The 18,428-nt window shown below is 38.3% G+C and overlaps 1 protein-coding gene across 7 annotated transcripts in view; it reads right to left on the reverse strand.

The window, feature by feature from the left end:
* Window positions 1-18,428, reverse strand: part of ATP8A1 (ATPase phospholipid transporting 8A1) — a 145,673-nt gene that overhangs the window by 38,147 nt on the left and 89,098 nt on the right. For all 7 annotated transcript variants that reach the window (XM_075195103.1, XM_075195121.1, XM_075195092.1 and 4 more), the window contains 6 exons: window positions 15,473-15,522; window positions 15,220-15,289; window positions 13,522-13,606; window positions 9,386-9,525; window positions 4,389-4,527; window positions 1,112-1,176 (listed from right to left, as the gene is read on the reverse strand). In XM_075195103.1, coding sequence (XP_075051204.1) covers window positions 1,112-1,176; window positions 4,389-4,527; window positions 9,386-9,525; window positions 13,522-13,606; window positions 15,220-15,289; window positions 15,473-15,522 — 549 coding nt within the window. The remainder of the gene's footprint in view (window positions 1-1,111; window positions 1,177-4,388; window positions 4,528-9,385; window positions 9,526-13,521; window positions 13,607-15,219; window positions 15,290-15,472; window positions 15,523-18,428) is intronic.

Consider the following 18,428-nt stretch of genomic DNA (forward strand, 5'->3'; position numbering starts at 1 on the left):
ACTGAGACTTTTGCATTTTTATCTACAGTAGAAATAGCAGATCTGTTGCTGGCTATAGCAGTGTGCTGGGGGTATTTGTCTCTGTTTTTTACTATTGTCTAGAACTGTAAGATATAAGTCTATGATGGAGGAGGGTGAGGAAATATACCTCATATTACATTCACACTTCTATATACACAAATTGAAATCTGTGCTATGTTATCCTTTAAAAGGCACTATGAAAATATATGTCTAGTGTACAGTCTTGCATGTGATCCCTCCTTTGCTGTCCTTGAAAAATCACCAGTCTCAGGAATATTTTCTATTTGGAACCACAGAATAAACCCTGTGTCTGACAAGTGGCAATTGAAAGTGACCTCTTTGTAAATCCATACATTGGATAAATCGTATACTGCATGTGCACCATATTATTACAGTAGAAGCTCTAGCGTATATTAAAAGCAATGTAAAGAAATAGTAAGTGTTGCAACTGGTTGTTTGCGGCTAATATTTCAACTGTATGTAAATATTTGATCCTGAAGAAAAACATTTAAAAGTCATGTTTACTTTCACTATATTATTATTATTATTTTTTTTACACAAATAGTTGATAAACCATACAATACGACCACAAGTTACCCTGTACCTTCTCTGTATACGTACCTTAGAGCTATGACATAGACCCTATTGGGCCAGTTATAATTAACAATGAATCAATGACTGCCTGGCATTACCAAGCAATGAATCTTCAGCAAAGCAGCTCTCAGCCGGATTCTTCAATATCGTCACAGGACCAGATAGAGAGACCAGAATGAGAGAGGAGACCGATTGTCCTCCCGTCCACAGTTTCTGCCCACAGCTGTAAGAAATGTGATTTGCCGGTTCTGTATTCTGTCTTTAATCCCAGGACTCCAGCGAGGGGGCGTAGGACCTGTAGTATCACCTTTCTCTAGGCGGCAGTGCCAAATTTGCTAAATCCATGTCACGCCCTCTCCTTATGTACATTTAATACCTTGTTTCACTTTAAAATGACAATTTCTAATACAGCTAGATTAATATAAATAGAAAAACTGTATTGCATACAACCCTATACACCGCCCCACTTAAGACAAACACAGTAAGCCATACTTACATCAAGTGATCCTTCATTTATAACAATTAAGCCCATATTTTTGGTCAGCAGTCTGCATGAATGTCCTAATAAAAAGGGAAACAATAGCTTGTTATTTTTACCCAATACATAAGCCACCAATTAAACAAAAACAATTGACACTGCAAATAAATTAAAATATTGTACATTTCAAAAATGTTTGGGATAGAGTTTAAACGTCTGAATTGGCTGCTCAGTCACATTACATAACTAGGATGTCATTTAACACAAAGCACTGCAATACAAATGATTGCTCTTAGTGGTCTATTATCATCACATAAGAATATAAGCAACAATCACAGTAAAACACTTATGATCTCAATATAATAAACACAAGCCATAAAAAGAAACTGCAATATATTCAAAGGTTGTAAAATTTAGGTTCACTTACTCAGGGAGATTGAAAAAGAAAGAGGCTGTAATTTGAGACTGGGGTTTTAATGCTAATATGGTATGAAGTTTAAAACTTGGATTGAACTCAACGGAACATTTTCTATATGTACCGAAGCCGACAGGACTGACGTTTATACACCAATGCCGACAGCTGGAACACTATCTAATCTTATTGAAACTAACATTTTTCTCGGATAGCTGTAACTCTGAGTTTTAAAATGCCAGCAATGTGCAGCAAGTCTCTATAAAATTTGTGAAGATAAAATTGCTGCCTTGTATGTTTGATGTGCTTGCTTTAATATTGCCTTGGCTGAAGAGCGCTTTAAAGCTAACTTTTATCTGTGTTCAAGAGAATGTATTTGGATGAATATATCATTTTTATAGCATTCCAGCAGTGCAGTTTATACTTCCAGTCCATGAAAGCTACCAGCACTTACAAAAGAAAGATGGGATGAAACGTCTGACAGGAGACTAAGATGATTTCTTATCCTTTACCAGCTTTGCTTTCCAGGCAGCACATTAAAGCATACCGGGAATTGATATATCCTAAATGTAGCACATTCTGAAAGAAAGGATTCCCATCAAGGACATAAAGTCCAAGATACATTAAGAAAATCTGTGTGGCTCCTGAATTTCCCTTTATATATGATGTTACTCTAGACAATACAGCACAACAGCACTTTAAATGGTCAAAGGTATCACAATTTAGAATGATGCACGGATCATGGCATAAATCCTGTAATTACTGGTAGGTGGGTCTTTATTAGAGGTTAGATTTTACAAATTAAATTCTGAAACACCTAAAAGTAACCCCTATGTATTGTTAGGTGTTATATTTTTTCCCTGATTGACATCTTTAAAAAAAAAAAAAGAAAAAAAATTTGTGATTCCTGCATACACGGTGCCATATTTCTGAGAAAGCCTCACTACTATGAAGAAATACATACCGATACATAGGGGTGATTCTTAGGCTGGGTACACACTACAGGTTTTTCACCCAACTATTGGGCAGATTACACAATCCGATATTGCATTAGTGTGTACGCACCAACATTCGTGTTTTATTGTTCCGAAGCACCTTGTATCGTTTTATTTGATTTTATAAACGGACTAGAATTCCCTATGGGTGAAACGATGGAACAATGGTGGGCAAATTCTGCAGTGTGTATGCACTCACAACCAGCAGTGTACACAGATCTGCATAGCGTTTACAGAGTCACAATCTTTTCAGCCGATGGCTATGACAGATGAAGAGCACAGATCTGAAAGTAAATCATGTATAGTGTATACACATGAATCAGCATGCTGATCGGGACTTTTAGTCGTTTGTAAAATCGTTAAAGATATCTCATCGGGAGAAATTTTCTGTACTGTGTACCTAAGCCTTAAACAGATCCGGGCTGCCTTTTCAGTGTGTAGGCAAAGTGTTCAATTTTATGGTTTATCTCAGATTTAAAAACAAGTTTATGCTTTAAGTGCTTTACTATTTATTTGTGTATATTATAAACGGAAACAGAGTTGCCCTCAAACTGTATGTAGCTTGTTACAAGACTGTATATTGGAAAGCAAATAGCAAAACTAGAAATGGTGTGAATACATCAAAAAAATTCTTACACAACAGACTGGAGGAAGATTACAGAAGCTAAGATGGCACAGATGTATAGTATTCTTCTAATTTAAGATGATGTCACAAAAGTGTAATCATCATAACAGCCTCCAAATGACGTCTACATAATGCTTGTTTCATATTATAATAATGACTTAGGTTGGTTTATAAATCAGATATTGCTCTGAAACTGCTGTATCTACCTTTACATCACTCTGCCAAATACCAACAGCGCCACCTACTGTCTCTCTCAAATATGGTTTGAGAAACACAAAGTACAGAATGCGAACCTAACACGCTTAAAGAATGCAGGAAACTAACAGAACTCCGGTAAAGTATTCTACAAATTAGGAGCTTTGCTAGAATAAGATGACCAAACCTGAAGTAAAAGGGAAGAAAACGGAAAGACTAGGCAAGTAATCTGATCGGCAATGTCAGTAAGCAATTCTTTAGAGTGGACTTGTACACACAGAGCAGATGTCCATTTAGAGTGTTGAACTAGTCTGCTGCCTACCGGTTTCCTAGGAACATCACTGAGTCACTGCTTTCTAGTGTATCGGACAATCTCATGAATAAATAGATCCCTCCTTTGTGTGTGTAGAGGGTAAAGAAGTTATATATACAAGAGTTGTGTAACACCAAGAATTGAAGAAATACAGTTATTTGAGATAAGCGCCTCTGTACACCTTTATTGCCAGAAATGACATAAAGGATAAAGAATACATATATTATATAGAGCAGCTTTCTGTGAGAGCTAAATGCTGCATCAGATGGGCCACAGGTACCAGACAATACAGCCTTAGGCCTGTTAGCCATTGGTTGCAGTGGTAACAAGCGTCTGCCCTATTGAAATGCAAATGCTAGTGGGTATGGGGTCATTGGAAACAATTTGTTCCATTGCCATACCGGATTACATGCATTACTAATGGTAAGAAATGTTAGTAAAGGCATGTATATTGATGCAAGTTGGTAAGAGCCATTATTTTCACTCTTATTTACATATTACTTTTATTCATATACATCTTTTTCCTCAACTGAACGCTAGAATTTATCTATGGGTTTAGTTTCCTATTAAAGGGCCATATCTGAAGCCACCATCGTCAAAAAACCTGCTAAAGTGATTTTCTGAAGAGCTACTGTCATTTACATAAAGGTAGAAATTCACTATGATCTGAAATTGTACAATTAACGTTCACGCAAAATGAAAGCATCAAGAAATTGTTACACAGTAGAGTTTGTGATTGTAGTCTGTTATTGTACCAATATTAATAGCAGTTTCCTGTTTATCTCCTGTGAGAATCCAAATTCTGATGTCGGCTTTCACCAGGGTCTCAATTGTTTCCGGTACATTGTCTTGGAGCTTGTCCTCAATGGCTGTTGCCCCAAGTAAATGAAGGTTCTAGGGAACAGGATAAAAATATACAAGTTAGTATATTAATATGACTAATAGATTGTACTTCAACAACAGTAAAGGTATCGAAGCATATCAGCCACATTCCTGAAAACGTTTCGACGTTCTCTTGGATTTACAGACAGACAAACACTGTTGTATAAGTAATAAAGTTGTTCTTGTATTGCAATATGTTTAAAGGGACGATCAGTTACTTTCCTCTAACATGACATCAGATTGTTATGTAAAACACCACACATGTTTTGTATGAAAGTGACATACGAGGATAATGGGTTTTGCATCTTATTCTTCAGGGTTTATGTACCAGTATAGTATCATGGTATTAAAGTAATTCTATCGTTAAGCATTACATAAGCGATTTGTGTTTCCAAAGCACAAAGTAATTTATTTTAGCAGATGTAAAATTTAGCAGTTCAATACATAAATTATAATACAGTACAGCCAATACCAAAAGATACATACATACCGCTGCGCTCGCTTGCGCTAGCTGCGCTCCCACTGGTACCAGTACACAGTACTTCACTCCAGAATACTGTGGTCAGAAAAGACTGAGGCCAGTGCGAGCTGTATTATATACACTCAGTGTTACAGTGAATACAACGCAGATGGTGTGGCTTGCTTCTATTGGTCCAGGTATCAGGAAGGTCCAGAGTGCTGCAGGTCATAGGCCAGTTCAAACCAAAATATCCAAAAGGTGGGGGTCATCTCTCCAGGGGTTGTGCTCTGACTTTCCCGCCAAGAATCCAGTTACAACTAGTCTATTAGCATTTTATAGTCAGTATTTATTTAAACATTTATTCCCTAACATCGCTAACTAGAGTATGCAATGTGCGATCTCTTCGGCGAAGCAACCGGACAATTGCTGATGACTAGGGGATTAAAATTATACCAGACATGACACGTTTCCTGTAACCTGAACCTTAAATAACACTAAAGTGTACATATAATCATAATATATAAACTAATAATAAACTAAATACTATATGCTCACAAATCACTGTGGAATGGAATCAATATAAATATGAAATATATATATAACTAAATGTTGTAGTGCGAGTGTGTGCATGCGTACTTTACCGCGTGATCGCGCCATGCCCCATGTAGCGTGGCATACTGAGTGCAATCGCACAATAAAACAATATTAACCAATATACTTTCGTTCATCCAATTATACGACTTTGACAATGGAAATTATTGGAGTAGTATGAGTTTTCTAAACTGAATTAGCACTACATACCATCACTGTGATGTCAGGTCTATCCAGCCAAATACACGAAAATGGAAAAATATATTTTCCATTTCAGAATCACAGGTCTTAGCACTTTCCCTTCTGATGAAATGTGGAACATAGTGCAGACTCCTGATTAAATTAGGGTCTACAACAAGACCAATCCTGTTGCGGGATGTAGAAACAAATAAAAATATAAGCTCAGGACCTGACAGATCTCACACTCCAGCAGTAAATAAAAATGCGAGGACACGTTTTGATTATGGCTTTAGCAAACATACATGGCTATTCTGAGGTTTTTATGGCCTGTGCAAAAGTTAATAAAAATAGTTTTGATGGACAAAAAAAACAAAATAAAAACAAGCAGCCTAAAAGCTGCACTTCTATGTAGGGCGATAAACCACCCTACCCAGGGCAAGATTCACTGGAAGCTCAGGAGCTGATCTATGCAGCCGTCTTTGTTGGTGGCTATGGGACTGATCACAGAGATTGCGGCTTCTGATTGCTCTTTCCACACACACTGCACTCATTTTAATGTGGCAAACATAATATGTACAGCCACATATAGGAGGTACTGCAGCTTTATGTTCCTTTCACATTGAAGTTAAGCTGGAAGTGCGGTACACTAACCAAACCGGACGCAAGAGAGAGCAGTCACATGGAGCACTGCTCCCTATGATAAACCCTCCTAATCGTTCACAAGTGCGCTCAACTTCAACATACTCAACCAGTTCATTTAAGTTCAGTGTGTAAACGCGCATGATAGTATATCACAGGGAGCAATGCTCACTGTGACAACTCTATTCAGCATATGTGTGTTTTGATTGCGGTTACTGCACAGCACTTCATTACCGATATGAGACCAGAGCTTTAGGTATGGAAAGGGTTCTTTACAGTAAAAGCTCAGGAGTTATTAACCGTTCCGATAGATGCCTTGCATAAAGTATTGGACCCATCAAATCAATAATACCAGAGGTAATATCAGTTCTGTTGTAGATTACCAAATCATCTTTTAATTCTTTGGATTTTATTGCATTGAAATTTAATTTAATTTACTCAGATTACCCAAATGACAAATTCCCGGATTGATGCCTTGTTGCAGCCTTCATTAACGTTGGGGTAGAACATATTGTGACAACACAGAAAGAACCACTGTATACATATACACATACATACATTATTTTTCGGTCATGTTCTATTTTAAAAGTTCCCGAAAAAATACAAGTTGTCAAAATTTGAAAATACGTAACTACAAATCTGTCTGCTCTGAAAATCCTGATACACAACAGACACGATGCAATGAATTAGGTACTGTTTACGGATAACTCTGACATCACCATCATTGCTTTAATTAATTAAATAATAGAAATATAGATGTTGAACATGAAGCTGTGCTCCAAAAAAAGCAAGAAGGAATGAGCGCTGGCTATAAAACTAAAACCCAAACAGGTGTGAAAATAATAACTCTGCACTATCACAGGAGATGGTAAAGCAAAACTGCAGGTGTATTTCCATATATAAGTATACTGCAATTTTTATTTATTCTGTTTCAAAAACCATCATCCAGCATTTCCGGTGGAGTGGAGTCTGGAACCTAACTGAAGCCAAGAATGATGTCCTAGTATAAACATTGATTGAACATTTTGTTGATGTCTAATCTAATGCATAAATATTTCACGCTGGCGATACACACAGGGCCCGTGGCAGAGACACCAACATCTGACTGAGGAATGTTTTATTTATGCTGCATACTAAATCATTTACCAGATAGTCAAGTTTTGTGGGTCACAGCGCTGATGTGTTGAACACTGTATCTAGATCAGAGTGTGCGGATTTCTAACTACTGTCAAACCTGCACCCTTAACGGGAAGTGATACCCTACTCAGTTGTATCTCACTTTATTATGGGCGCAAATTATACTTCACAGAAAAACAAAAAACAAGAGAAACTATTTACGTATTTGCTTAATACGTACGAATTTGAGTAGCGGATGTAGGATGACAGCATCTATAGACAGCACTACAATAGAGTCTACCAGCTGTCAAATTATTAGGGAAATAGAATACTATGCTTGTTTGTCAAGTAAACACTTCTGTACCAAGTGTTTCCCAGAGATACAATATCCTTGTTTAGTACAAGTGAGAGTCCACAGAAGTGTACTTTCATGGTATACTTTAAGTGTATAGTCCTAAGTAGTAGTATTATTTCAAATGACACATTATACTAAAATGTGCACTTGTAATGATCTTGTTTGATCTGCCCTTTAAACATCAAAGAGCATCAGCTCTCACCCTTAGGGCTCATACACAAGGACAATGAAAAGCAACAGCTGTTAAAAGTGAAGACAAAGCCTTACCTCAGCCTCGCTTGTAAGAGCGTTGAAAGAGTGTTGTCAACGCTTACCTGCAGCATAGTGTGAGCGCTCCTACAGAACTCCATTGTACTATAACAAACGTTACCGCTTACAGACACGCAGCCAATATTGCAAACGAAGCAGAGCAAACGTCTCTCGGAAAGTGTGTGCATACAGGTCCATTCGCTTACATTATGTTTTCAACTCTGACCATAAAATTTTGTGTTCGAGGCTTGTTGAAAGCACATTAACCTGTACCAACCTTATGCAATTATACATTTATTCAATATTTTTTTAAAACCCTTTATTTATGGATGTATGCACACAACACTATTATTCCTGAAAAGTTATTTGTAGTAACTAAATAAGCACTGAAGTTTATTTGACATTTCTGACTATAATCAACCAAGTTTTAAAGGTTAGGATGTTATTTATATAAATGTAACAAGAATAGTATAGTGTACTGTGCATACATCCATAACAATATGGCCATGAGGTGGTCTTTAATATTAGAAGTGAATATAGTAGCAAATTATGGGGAGCAGGGTGGGGGGGCTCACCCTCTCCAAGAGGCAGGCGGGTTCATATCCCAGACCCCAATACTTCCTGAGGCGATTACCTCTGCTGTCAATGGTAACTGTCCCTTCTACAGACTTCCTGGAGAAGTTTAAATAACAAAACACTCATGATAACACTCATTGGAGGGCAGCATTGGGTCGGCGGTAGCAGTCCGTTTCAAATACTCCAGGGGGTAAATGTATCAAGCTGAGAATTTTTCAGCGGGCTTGAAAAACCAATCAGATTCTAGCTGTCATTTATTTAGTACATTTTACAAAATGACAGCTAGAATCTGATTGGTTGCTATAGGCAACATCTCCACTTTTCAAACCCGCTGGAAAACTCTCAGCTTGATACATTTACCCCCAGGCTGTGAAGTCAAGTGACAGCGTTTTACCATCGTGGGCAGGAGTGAGCACCTTGGAAACTGCAGGGGTCACATATGTAGGAGTATAATCTTCTAAAAAGGATACAAAGGCACTTTATTAATATAGTCATGAGTACTGAGCTAGTTCAAGAAAAGGAAGGCAGCACCTTACCTCCCTAGGCGGGGGTAGGTTGTATGTACCGCCTTACAATGCAAAGAGTACAGCTCAAACCACTTCAGTATAAAGAAGATAATATGAATCATACTTTATGTTAGTGACCATTTAAAGATAAAACACCAAAATTACAAAACGTGTAAAACAAAATGCAGTAGCACCTACCTTCTCTATCAGCTCATAGCACTCTTCTAGCTTCAGAGCTCTGTTTTGTATGGAGGTGGATGCTCTGTGGTATACATCCAGCCACTCTTCATACACACTGTCAGGAATAGCAGCCACCGCAAAGCAGAGCGTTCTTAAACCTGTGGATGAGGCATTATACGGTGGAGACAGATCACAATTTTGAAGATGCTGAATTCTGCTCAAACAATTAATGCCATTTTTTTTTATTCCAGCAGAAACATGGCTTATATGCTGATTCTACCACAGACGTAATCTCTTCTCATTGGTTGTACCATTGTCGACCGTTCAGTCTAACATGACCGTCTACCTTCACAAACTCCTATTCTATAGGATAGGATCAAATATGTTATGTGGCGCTCCCAATGAAAACCATGACTATAGAAAGGTTTAGACCAGTGGATTCCAAACTTTTTCAGTTCAAGGCACCCTTAGGGCCTCCATTATATTTTCAAGGCACCCCTAAGCCAAAATAATTACCAAGTAATCCCCCGCCTTGCTTACCACTGGCCCTGGCCGAGGCACCCCTGTGAGATCACCGAGGCACCCCAGGGAGCCTAGGCACACAGTTTGGGAAACGCTGGTTTAGACTATGGGGTAAATGTATCAAGGTCCGATTTTTTCAGTGTTTTAAAATCCCTTATACTATAAATAGCCCTCATGGCTGAGCCAAGTTCATTGCGTATCGGAGCTTGTACACTGTACACTGGGCTGAAGATAAGACTGCAATCAACAAGGGGGCCCTCCTGGCCAGAAGAACTGAAGATTTTTTCAAGCAGGGACTTTGGATACAAATTTATTTTGACTTTCAAGCATTTTTGGATTAAAAGCTGCTCACGAAAGAAGAAGAAATCTGATTGGTGGGAATTTTGGGGCTTTCTTATTTTTAATAAATGTATGTTGTATGAATGAGGGTGTGCATTGTTTTTATTGGGGTTTTATTATTTTTAATAAAAGTGTGTGGTTGTAAACAGTGAGTTGTGGTTTATTTAACATTTTCTTTTGTTGAACTACAGGTCACAGCCAGACAGGGGTGTCAGGGCAAGTTGGCACCTGTGGTTCTCCAAGTGCCAGCATGCCCTGGCTGCCACGGGTATGCTGGTATTTGTAGTTATACAAGCATCAGCATGCCCAGACTGTTTAGGGCAGCCCGGACTGGCTGGGACTTGTAGTGCCACAAAACAAAACGGCGTCAGTTTGTTATTTTACATTATTTTCGGCATTATTACCCTACTACCCACAGTCCACGGGGGTAGGAAGAGCCCTAGTGCTTTCACTGGGCTGGTTATTTCGGCGGACCTCACTCCCTAGGGAATCCAGCCCAGCGCTGAACAGCCTGGGGTTGGTTTGTCATTATGACAGGGTGACCCCTGATGTGTGTCCCCCTGCTACAGTGCCACCCATCCCGGGCTGGTTTGCTTAGTGCTGGTTACGTGAAAATTAGGGGGACCCCACGCAAATTTTTACCCCGATTTTCATGTAACAAGCAGTAGGCTGACAGCACTAGGGTTAATAGAGGTCGTGCTGGGGGGACCCCACGCTTTTTAAAAAAACAAAAACAAAAAAAAAACAACTTTTATCTATTTGTAAACTTTTGACAGCTGACGGGACCTGCGGCTCTATAGACAGGCAGTGTAACGTGATGTGTTTACTAATCACACTGCTAGGATGCACCGTGTTGTATGTCGTGATTTTTAAAGCAAACTCAGGAGAGTTTGCTTATTTGCAGCTTCATACATTTGAGACTTGTTTAGCTAGAGTGATAAACAGTCGGGACTTTGATCTCTATCGATTCTGGAAACAGCGATTTTGACAGAAACACATCTCTGGCGATTTTACATGAAATCTCAGCTTCATACATCAACGAGTTTCAACTCTCCCGAGAAAGAATCGATGAATTTGCAAAATCGCACCTTGATACATTTACCCCATGTGTTTTTCTATCATTTAGTGATTGGTAGCATAACATCTCCAACAAAACGTATTGTATATGTATATAAAAGAAAAGGTTTATTTAATAAGCACAGTCTTTATGCAAAATGGTCTATGAAGTTCTGCACTCTATTAATAACCTCAATGTCCTGTTGCATGGCTCAGTAACTTATATTAAGTACCTCTTCATCCATAGAACCTTCAATCCATTCTGACTATACTCCCACCAACTTCAAATTCTTTATCTGCTTACTGAAAACTCATCTCTTCAAACAAGCTTTCCTTTATTGTCGAAAGATCAACTACCTTTACTGCTAACAATCTCTCAATATTAGCTAATTGCACTTCCTTCACTTGTAGTTGCTACTGTTGATTCCCCATTGCCTTACATTTCAAATTTTCTCTGCAAACACTAGGGGGTATATTTACTAAACTGCAGGTTTGCAAAAGTGGAGATGTTGCCTATAGGCAACCAATCAGATTCTAGTTGTCATTTTGTAGAATGTACTAAATAAATGATAACTAGAATTGGACTGGTTGCTATAGGCAACATCTCCACTTTTTCAAACCTGCAGTTTAGTAAATATACCCCTAGGTCTGCATTACACAGGCTATTTTGACCCTGTGTGCTAAAGTAGCTTTTGTGCAGTCTGATAAAAACATAAAAGTTGGTTCCTTATGGAATAAGCTACACACGTAACACTCCCAGAATTGTCAGGTAAAATTTCAGCTTGCAACATGTGGCTTCGATCCTTCTCAATAACCTCATACGACTTTGACCAACATGCATGTGAGTAATTGTGAGTTAAAATCACTGTGTAGCACAACTATGAGATTGTAAATTAAACAGGCCCATGTTACTGGTAATAGGACACAGAAGTGATTATACAGATATTTACAGAAGTTTTGTGGAACTGTAATAATGGTGGGTTCTGATATTATTGATACAAAGTATATTTTGAAACGGAGTGCATTATAACGCCCACTTTAAAGTAAATGGTTACTGATCTCAGAAGGCAGATTTCTGCGACCTGTATAAAGGCAGCCTGTAGCAGCATGTCTTTATATGGTGTCCAAGCTTCACAGCGATGTGCAATAACCTTATAATATACAGTAGGGGATATATTATTCAATGTATAATCCCCATATGTACATTGTTATGTAATAAATCACTACTAAATTAGAGATCATATATATATACAAGTTAACCCGTGCATGATACTCATGCATTCTAGTCAAATCAAGCTACTTAAGGTGTTAAAAAGGTTCTTGTCATGCATTTGGGCCATAGCCCAGGCCTCAACCTCCAACCACTCCCCACTGTCACCCCCGGCAACCACCAACCACTCCCAACTGTCACTTCTCCTTCAAGAAATATATATATATTTTTTTAAAATCTTTATAAACACTTTTAACAATTAACAAATTAAAAACATCTTAGTATACCAAATTTCAGCCCTTTCTGATTTTTTTTCCCCACACACTAAGAATTTAGTAGGTCAGTGTATAACTCCGCCCAGCAGGTGGCGCTGCAGCTTGGTTTTATTTTTTCCACACACAGACAGACTAACACTAGCCACTAAGCATTTATATTATAGATCATTAAATAAAATAGGCTAGCCGATGGGCATGGCAATGTTCACATATGTACACACATCTATAACCATTATACCCCAGATTTCACCCATTTGTTCATTAAAAAGATCATATTGAAACACATGTACATATTAGCAGTTTGTTACTGTAGGAATGAAATCACACTGGGGTTTTATTACCTTACTCTGGGATCAGCTCAATTAGAATTAATGAAAGTTTAAATTTGATGGACATGTCTTTTTTCAACTATACTATATCCTTCTAAAAAATTATCGTTACAATGCTTCATTTCTGGACTATTTCATTTTATAGGTTTCAAATATAATTAACCTCTAGTGCTTACAATCTACACATTTAAAATCTTCATTATGAAAAAACTGGATTAATACATCTGACAGAAACACTGTACTATGGCCAAGTACGTCTGCCACACTCTATTAATTTAATAGGATCAACCAAACTAATTGCATGTCTGAAATGGAAACAGCTCACCCAATAGAAAGCTACCCAGGACTTTAATAAGGGAGCTGGACTTGACAAGTGGTAAGATGTGCATAAAACAATGTGATTCCATCCATTACTACTCTTACCCTCTGTAGCAAACTGCTCCAGATGTTTTAATGTAATTTCTTTGTACTTTGAAGTTTCAGCCAGACGGTCATAAATTACTGTATCCTATTGTTAATCAAAAAGAAAACAGTGAAAAATACATTTCGGCATATGAAATGTGCTACAAGAGAAAATGCAAGGAAATGCCAGTATGTTACCTAAATGCATCAAACTACATGTAGAGTTAAAGGAACACTAACCACAAAGACGGCCTGTTCTTATTTGTACCATCACAGTAATGTATATGCTGATTATAGGTATCTCAGGGGGTTGTGTCTGCCACATGCGTGTCTGTTTCAGTCATATTCTGGGACCTTTCTGGGCATAGATATGACCCCAACATAACTCCCCGCTATGATGTCACATCACTTTCCATTAAGCAGTGTCCCCAAGCTAATGTATTGATAGAGGATTATCACACGTCAATTAGATTGATAAGACAGATCTTGGAGAAAAGGTATTTTAAGTAAAAGAAGGCAAATGATGGAACTGTACTAAATGGTGAGCTCTAAGCTTACTAGTCCCAGAATTACAATTCTAATACCCTCCTCGATCACCACAACCTCCTCATAGTTGCCATTTCCCTTACTAGCTGGTACCTACTGCAGTCTGCCCTAAATGCCACTGCAAGACTGTTCTTCTACTATCACTACAACACTTACACTGGGTCACCTACTCTCCAGAACCTAATTCAACATTCTCACTTGCACTTACAAAGTCCACACCATCACCACCACTCCTTACATCTCTATACTCATGAAATCCAAACTATACTTTATCAGACTCTTTTCCAGATCCCAAAGCTGTAGTTCCCACCCTTTATTTGACAACCACTCATCTAGCTATGGCCTATGCAGCACTGTCCAGCATTGTGCATCACTGCGGCACTTAATAAACAAACAAGAATTATAAAAGTATCTGAGAGCCACCAAAATTAACTATTTGCTTCCAGCCTAACAGTTGACTATAAACAACATAAAAGAATTAAGGGACGCTAACACTACCTATTTTATCTTCACTTTGTATGTGTGTAATGTTTAATATTAAAGTATTAATGCATAACAATATTCTAAAACATTTGTACTTTTTTCCCCGGTCTTCTAATAAATCCCATGGCCTTGGTTGTGTTTGGAAGACACTACTGTACCCAGTCTGCAAGCTTGTGTCAACAACACAGACCAGTTCCTTGCTCATGAAAAGCTTCCACAGTTGGGATCTAAACAATGCCAGCAAATATTTACTTTTACACAATGGAACGGAGCCGATATTCATGAGAATGACGCCTATGAATTCAAAAGGAACCAGTGATATAAAAGAGAAGTGCCTCAGTGACACCCTGGTTACTAGTGCCAGGCTCCATTCTCAGGGAAACTGGTGTAGCCCCCACTGTGTGATGGGGACAGGTGTGCTTTAAAGGCATAAAAATATCACTACTTGTAGTGTGTGTAACATGTAAGTACGCTGGAAATAAGACGTTTGTTAGGTAGGAAATGAAATGTGGCAAATAATTAGCTGCTATAGTTGCACACAAGACACCAAAGCCAGGCAAGCTAGCCTGCATTAAGGTGGGCAGTAGAGAATGGTAAAAGCAAGCAAACAGGCAGATAAGCATACACAGGCACGAATGAGGAAACAATGTGTATGGAAGACTGAGTTGCATTGCAGTGTACATTACTTACAGCCCCCTTGCAGTACAATCTCAGTTTCCCAGATGAGTTACGAACGATCACAGACATACGTTTCCGATTACTGCAACAAAAGAATTATGTAACACAATGTTTCCAAAGTGTGCTGACACAAGTGGCTCAGGTAGATCCCATTTAAAATAATAATCATTTTAATTTGATCTACTAATATTTCACTAAAAACAAACAGTTAAACATTAATACAATTGACATAATACAAGTGATATGGACCAGACATCATTTTTACCTTGTAAATTCCAGCACATTTAGTAACTCAAACCTTTCCTCCTGGCCAAGCTGAAAGAGATTTCAAACAAAGAGAATTAATGGTACCAGATTTTTTTTAAATTGTGTTGTTTAAAATGTTAAATCAGTTTGTGATGCACCAACTACACAAATGTTTTATAGTTGACTGCAAAATATGGCAGATACATTTTGAGTGTTTTTATTAACAAATTAAAAAATGTCCACAATAAGTAATCTAATCTTTTGTAAATATGGCATGAGAACGGATGGCTCTCTCTTATTCTCCCACCACACACATTTGCCAGTTTAGGGGTTATGGTGAAGCAGCAGGTGACATGCCCCAGGCTTCTCAGATCAAGTAAAATGTACTTTGTTTTTCAATTCTGTCCTCCCTGTGTGTGGCCACCTGGAAGCTCGCTGATTGTGCCCGACACCCAATTCAGAACATTGGTTACCAGCTTTACTTGCATGGTTCACTAATTGGCCAAGTTACTAACTTACCACCCCCAGGCATCCAAATAATTTTATTGCCAATACTTGTACTTTTTAAATATAAGGTCAATAACCAATTTTACAGCCGTGGGCCTGGGTTGTTTGCTGCTGGTACTCCTGAAGCAGCTGGTTGAACTGCTCTGGCCATAATTAACTTCCATTCACATTTGGTATTCCCAGGAATCTCCTGCTACCTGTTTAGAACAGGAATGTCCTTTGTGGATAATATAGCTGCAGTACAAGCACAAGGTGAATTCTTTGCCTTTTCTTATGTCTAAACAGCTGAGATTTTTTAAACCAGCTATACTCCAGCTATACTCCAACATCTAATTTGAAAATTGTGTTATACGGATAAACTATCAGCATTTATCCTTCAAATCTGCGAATTACATTTTGTTTTGTTGGTCGGGCTGTGGGCTGAACTCCTTGATATGACTGAACTCCTAAACAAGGTACACCCCACCATTAAATTCTCACCAGTCTGAAGATACTAAATTAAAATGGTTAATTATGGAGATTTATTGCTAGACAACTGAAAGAAACCTATTGCTTCATCATACTATAAACCACCTGGGGAAAACAGGCCGACCTAGGAGTCCGCTCCAACAGGTAAGACAAATCACTTTGTCTGATAAGTTATTTGAAACACAGGACTTGACAATGATATAGAAGTTTCAAGAAAGCTAATTTAATTCTAGTCTCCTGGAAGAATACTTGCAGTTAAGTGGATTGAAAGAGATACTTTGTTTATACTGAAAATAACGAAAGTATTAGAAATTTAGGTACCTTTAGTACTTCGATAACTTTTGTTAGCCTACTGTATTGGAAATAACTGCTGTGATTGTTTGATTAAATCTGACATTGTCTCCAGATTAGAATTCCAACAGTTTACTTGAAGCAGTTGTCAATGATGACCGCACATTAAATCCGGAAACAATTCCAGGACAGAATTATATAGGATCTCTACTCCCTCATACTACTAAACCCTAGAACCTAAATGATGAAGTTTAAATGCTTTTCTGAAGATTATACAGATACAATAAAAAAAAAAAACACCCCCCCCGCATAAAAAACCCAAAACAAAAACAAAAAAAATCTGGGTAAATGAAGGACACAAAACATATTGAAAGCAAGGGCATCAACACAGAAGTAACTCATTCATTAATTAAGAAACAACATCCCAGCGTGGTCGGGGTCAGGTATATAAATGCTGGACTGCCCTAGTTGCCTATAACTATTATAATTATGGCTAGCATGGCTGCAACAGGAGACCTCAGTGACCCTGAAAGATGGGCGATTGTTGATTAGTATTTGGCAGGAACTTCAGTGACCAAGACAGCTCAATTTGTAATGTTTCATGAGCAACGGTATCTAAGCTGTTGTCAGCATGAAGCTCCAAATAAAAACTTAATAACCAAAGGGAGAGAGTGAAGAAAAGCACATACTCGAAGATCAACTGACTGCAAAATATAGCGCCAGCAGCCAGTATCATCAAAACGGTCTGATGAGAGGTCCATAGAGCAGGAGATCATAAACTACTCATCACACCAGGGACTATTCGGTTTTTGTTTTTTTACTGCAGACATTGGTTGTCCTTGATGCTACATATGTATTGTAGACTTAATATTAAATAATTAGAATGGTTGCTTCTCTAAGCACATAAATGTGCTCATCTGCATCTGGGTGCTTATTATGCAAGGTGCTTCCCACAAAATGCCTTGCTTGTGCACTGGTGCGTACTAGATGGTATGCACAGCACACACCAAGCATCCTTACTCTCCACAAATATGTGCTTTTATTACATAAACCTTTACAACACTGCTTGGTTTAGTCTCATTTATGGTTTTAATTAATCCAGAGACTGAGGAGACATTCGGAATGTTCTTACAAAAAGTGGCACTTTTTTGAGTGTGTTGGATTATGCTGTGCCTTCAAATGCGATTCTCTGCGAAGTGCATCTGGCAGGCACAAAACAGGTTCCATTAAAAGTATAGTACGAGCCTCAATCTAGGCGCAGAGGTAGTACAAAATTAAGGCCTTTTGCACAGTCTCCACCCCAAAAAAACAGCAGACTCCACCCATTTATCTAATTTCAGTAATTTTGCTTGGCTAAATGAAATTTGTTTCACTGTCCTGCTAACTGGGAGCACATTTGTGTCTACTCTGTAGGTGCCTAACACAAAGCATTGGCTGGTACAGACTTCTATTCCTCTGTCTGTCCTGTGCACTGGTGGAAATCTAGTTATGCGGCTCTACCAGAGGATTTGGCGGAACCCCTCAGCCATTTTACGGCCGATAGTTTTGTACTGCTGTGTTTTGTGAAGTTACTTCTTCCTTGCAGTTGATGTATTGCTATTTATAATATCCATGTGAGCGAATATCTCCTTTTGAATAGAAATGTGACACCCTGTATTTGCTTGTAAAATAAAGGGGTGAATTGCCCATAGTGCAGCTGTAGAGAGTCA

This window comes from Mixophyes fleayi, chromosome 1, assembly GCF_038048845.1.
Source record: "Mixophyes fleayi isolate aMixFle1 chromosome 1, aMixFle1.hap1, whole genome shotgun sequence".
Lineage (NCBI taxonomy): Eukaryota > Metazoa > Chordata > Amphibia > Anura > Limnodynastidae > Mixophyes > Mixophyes fleayi.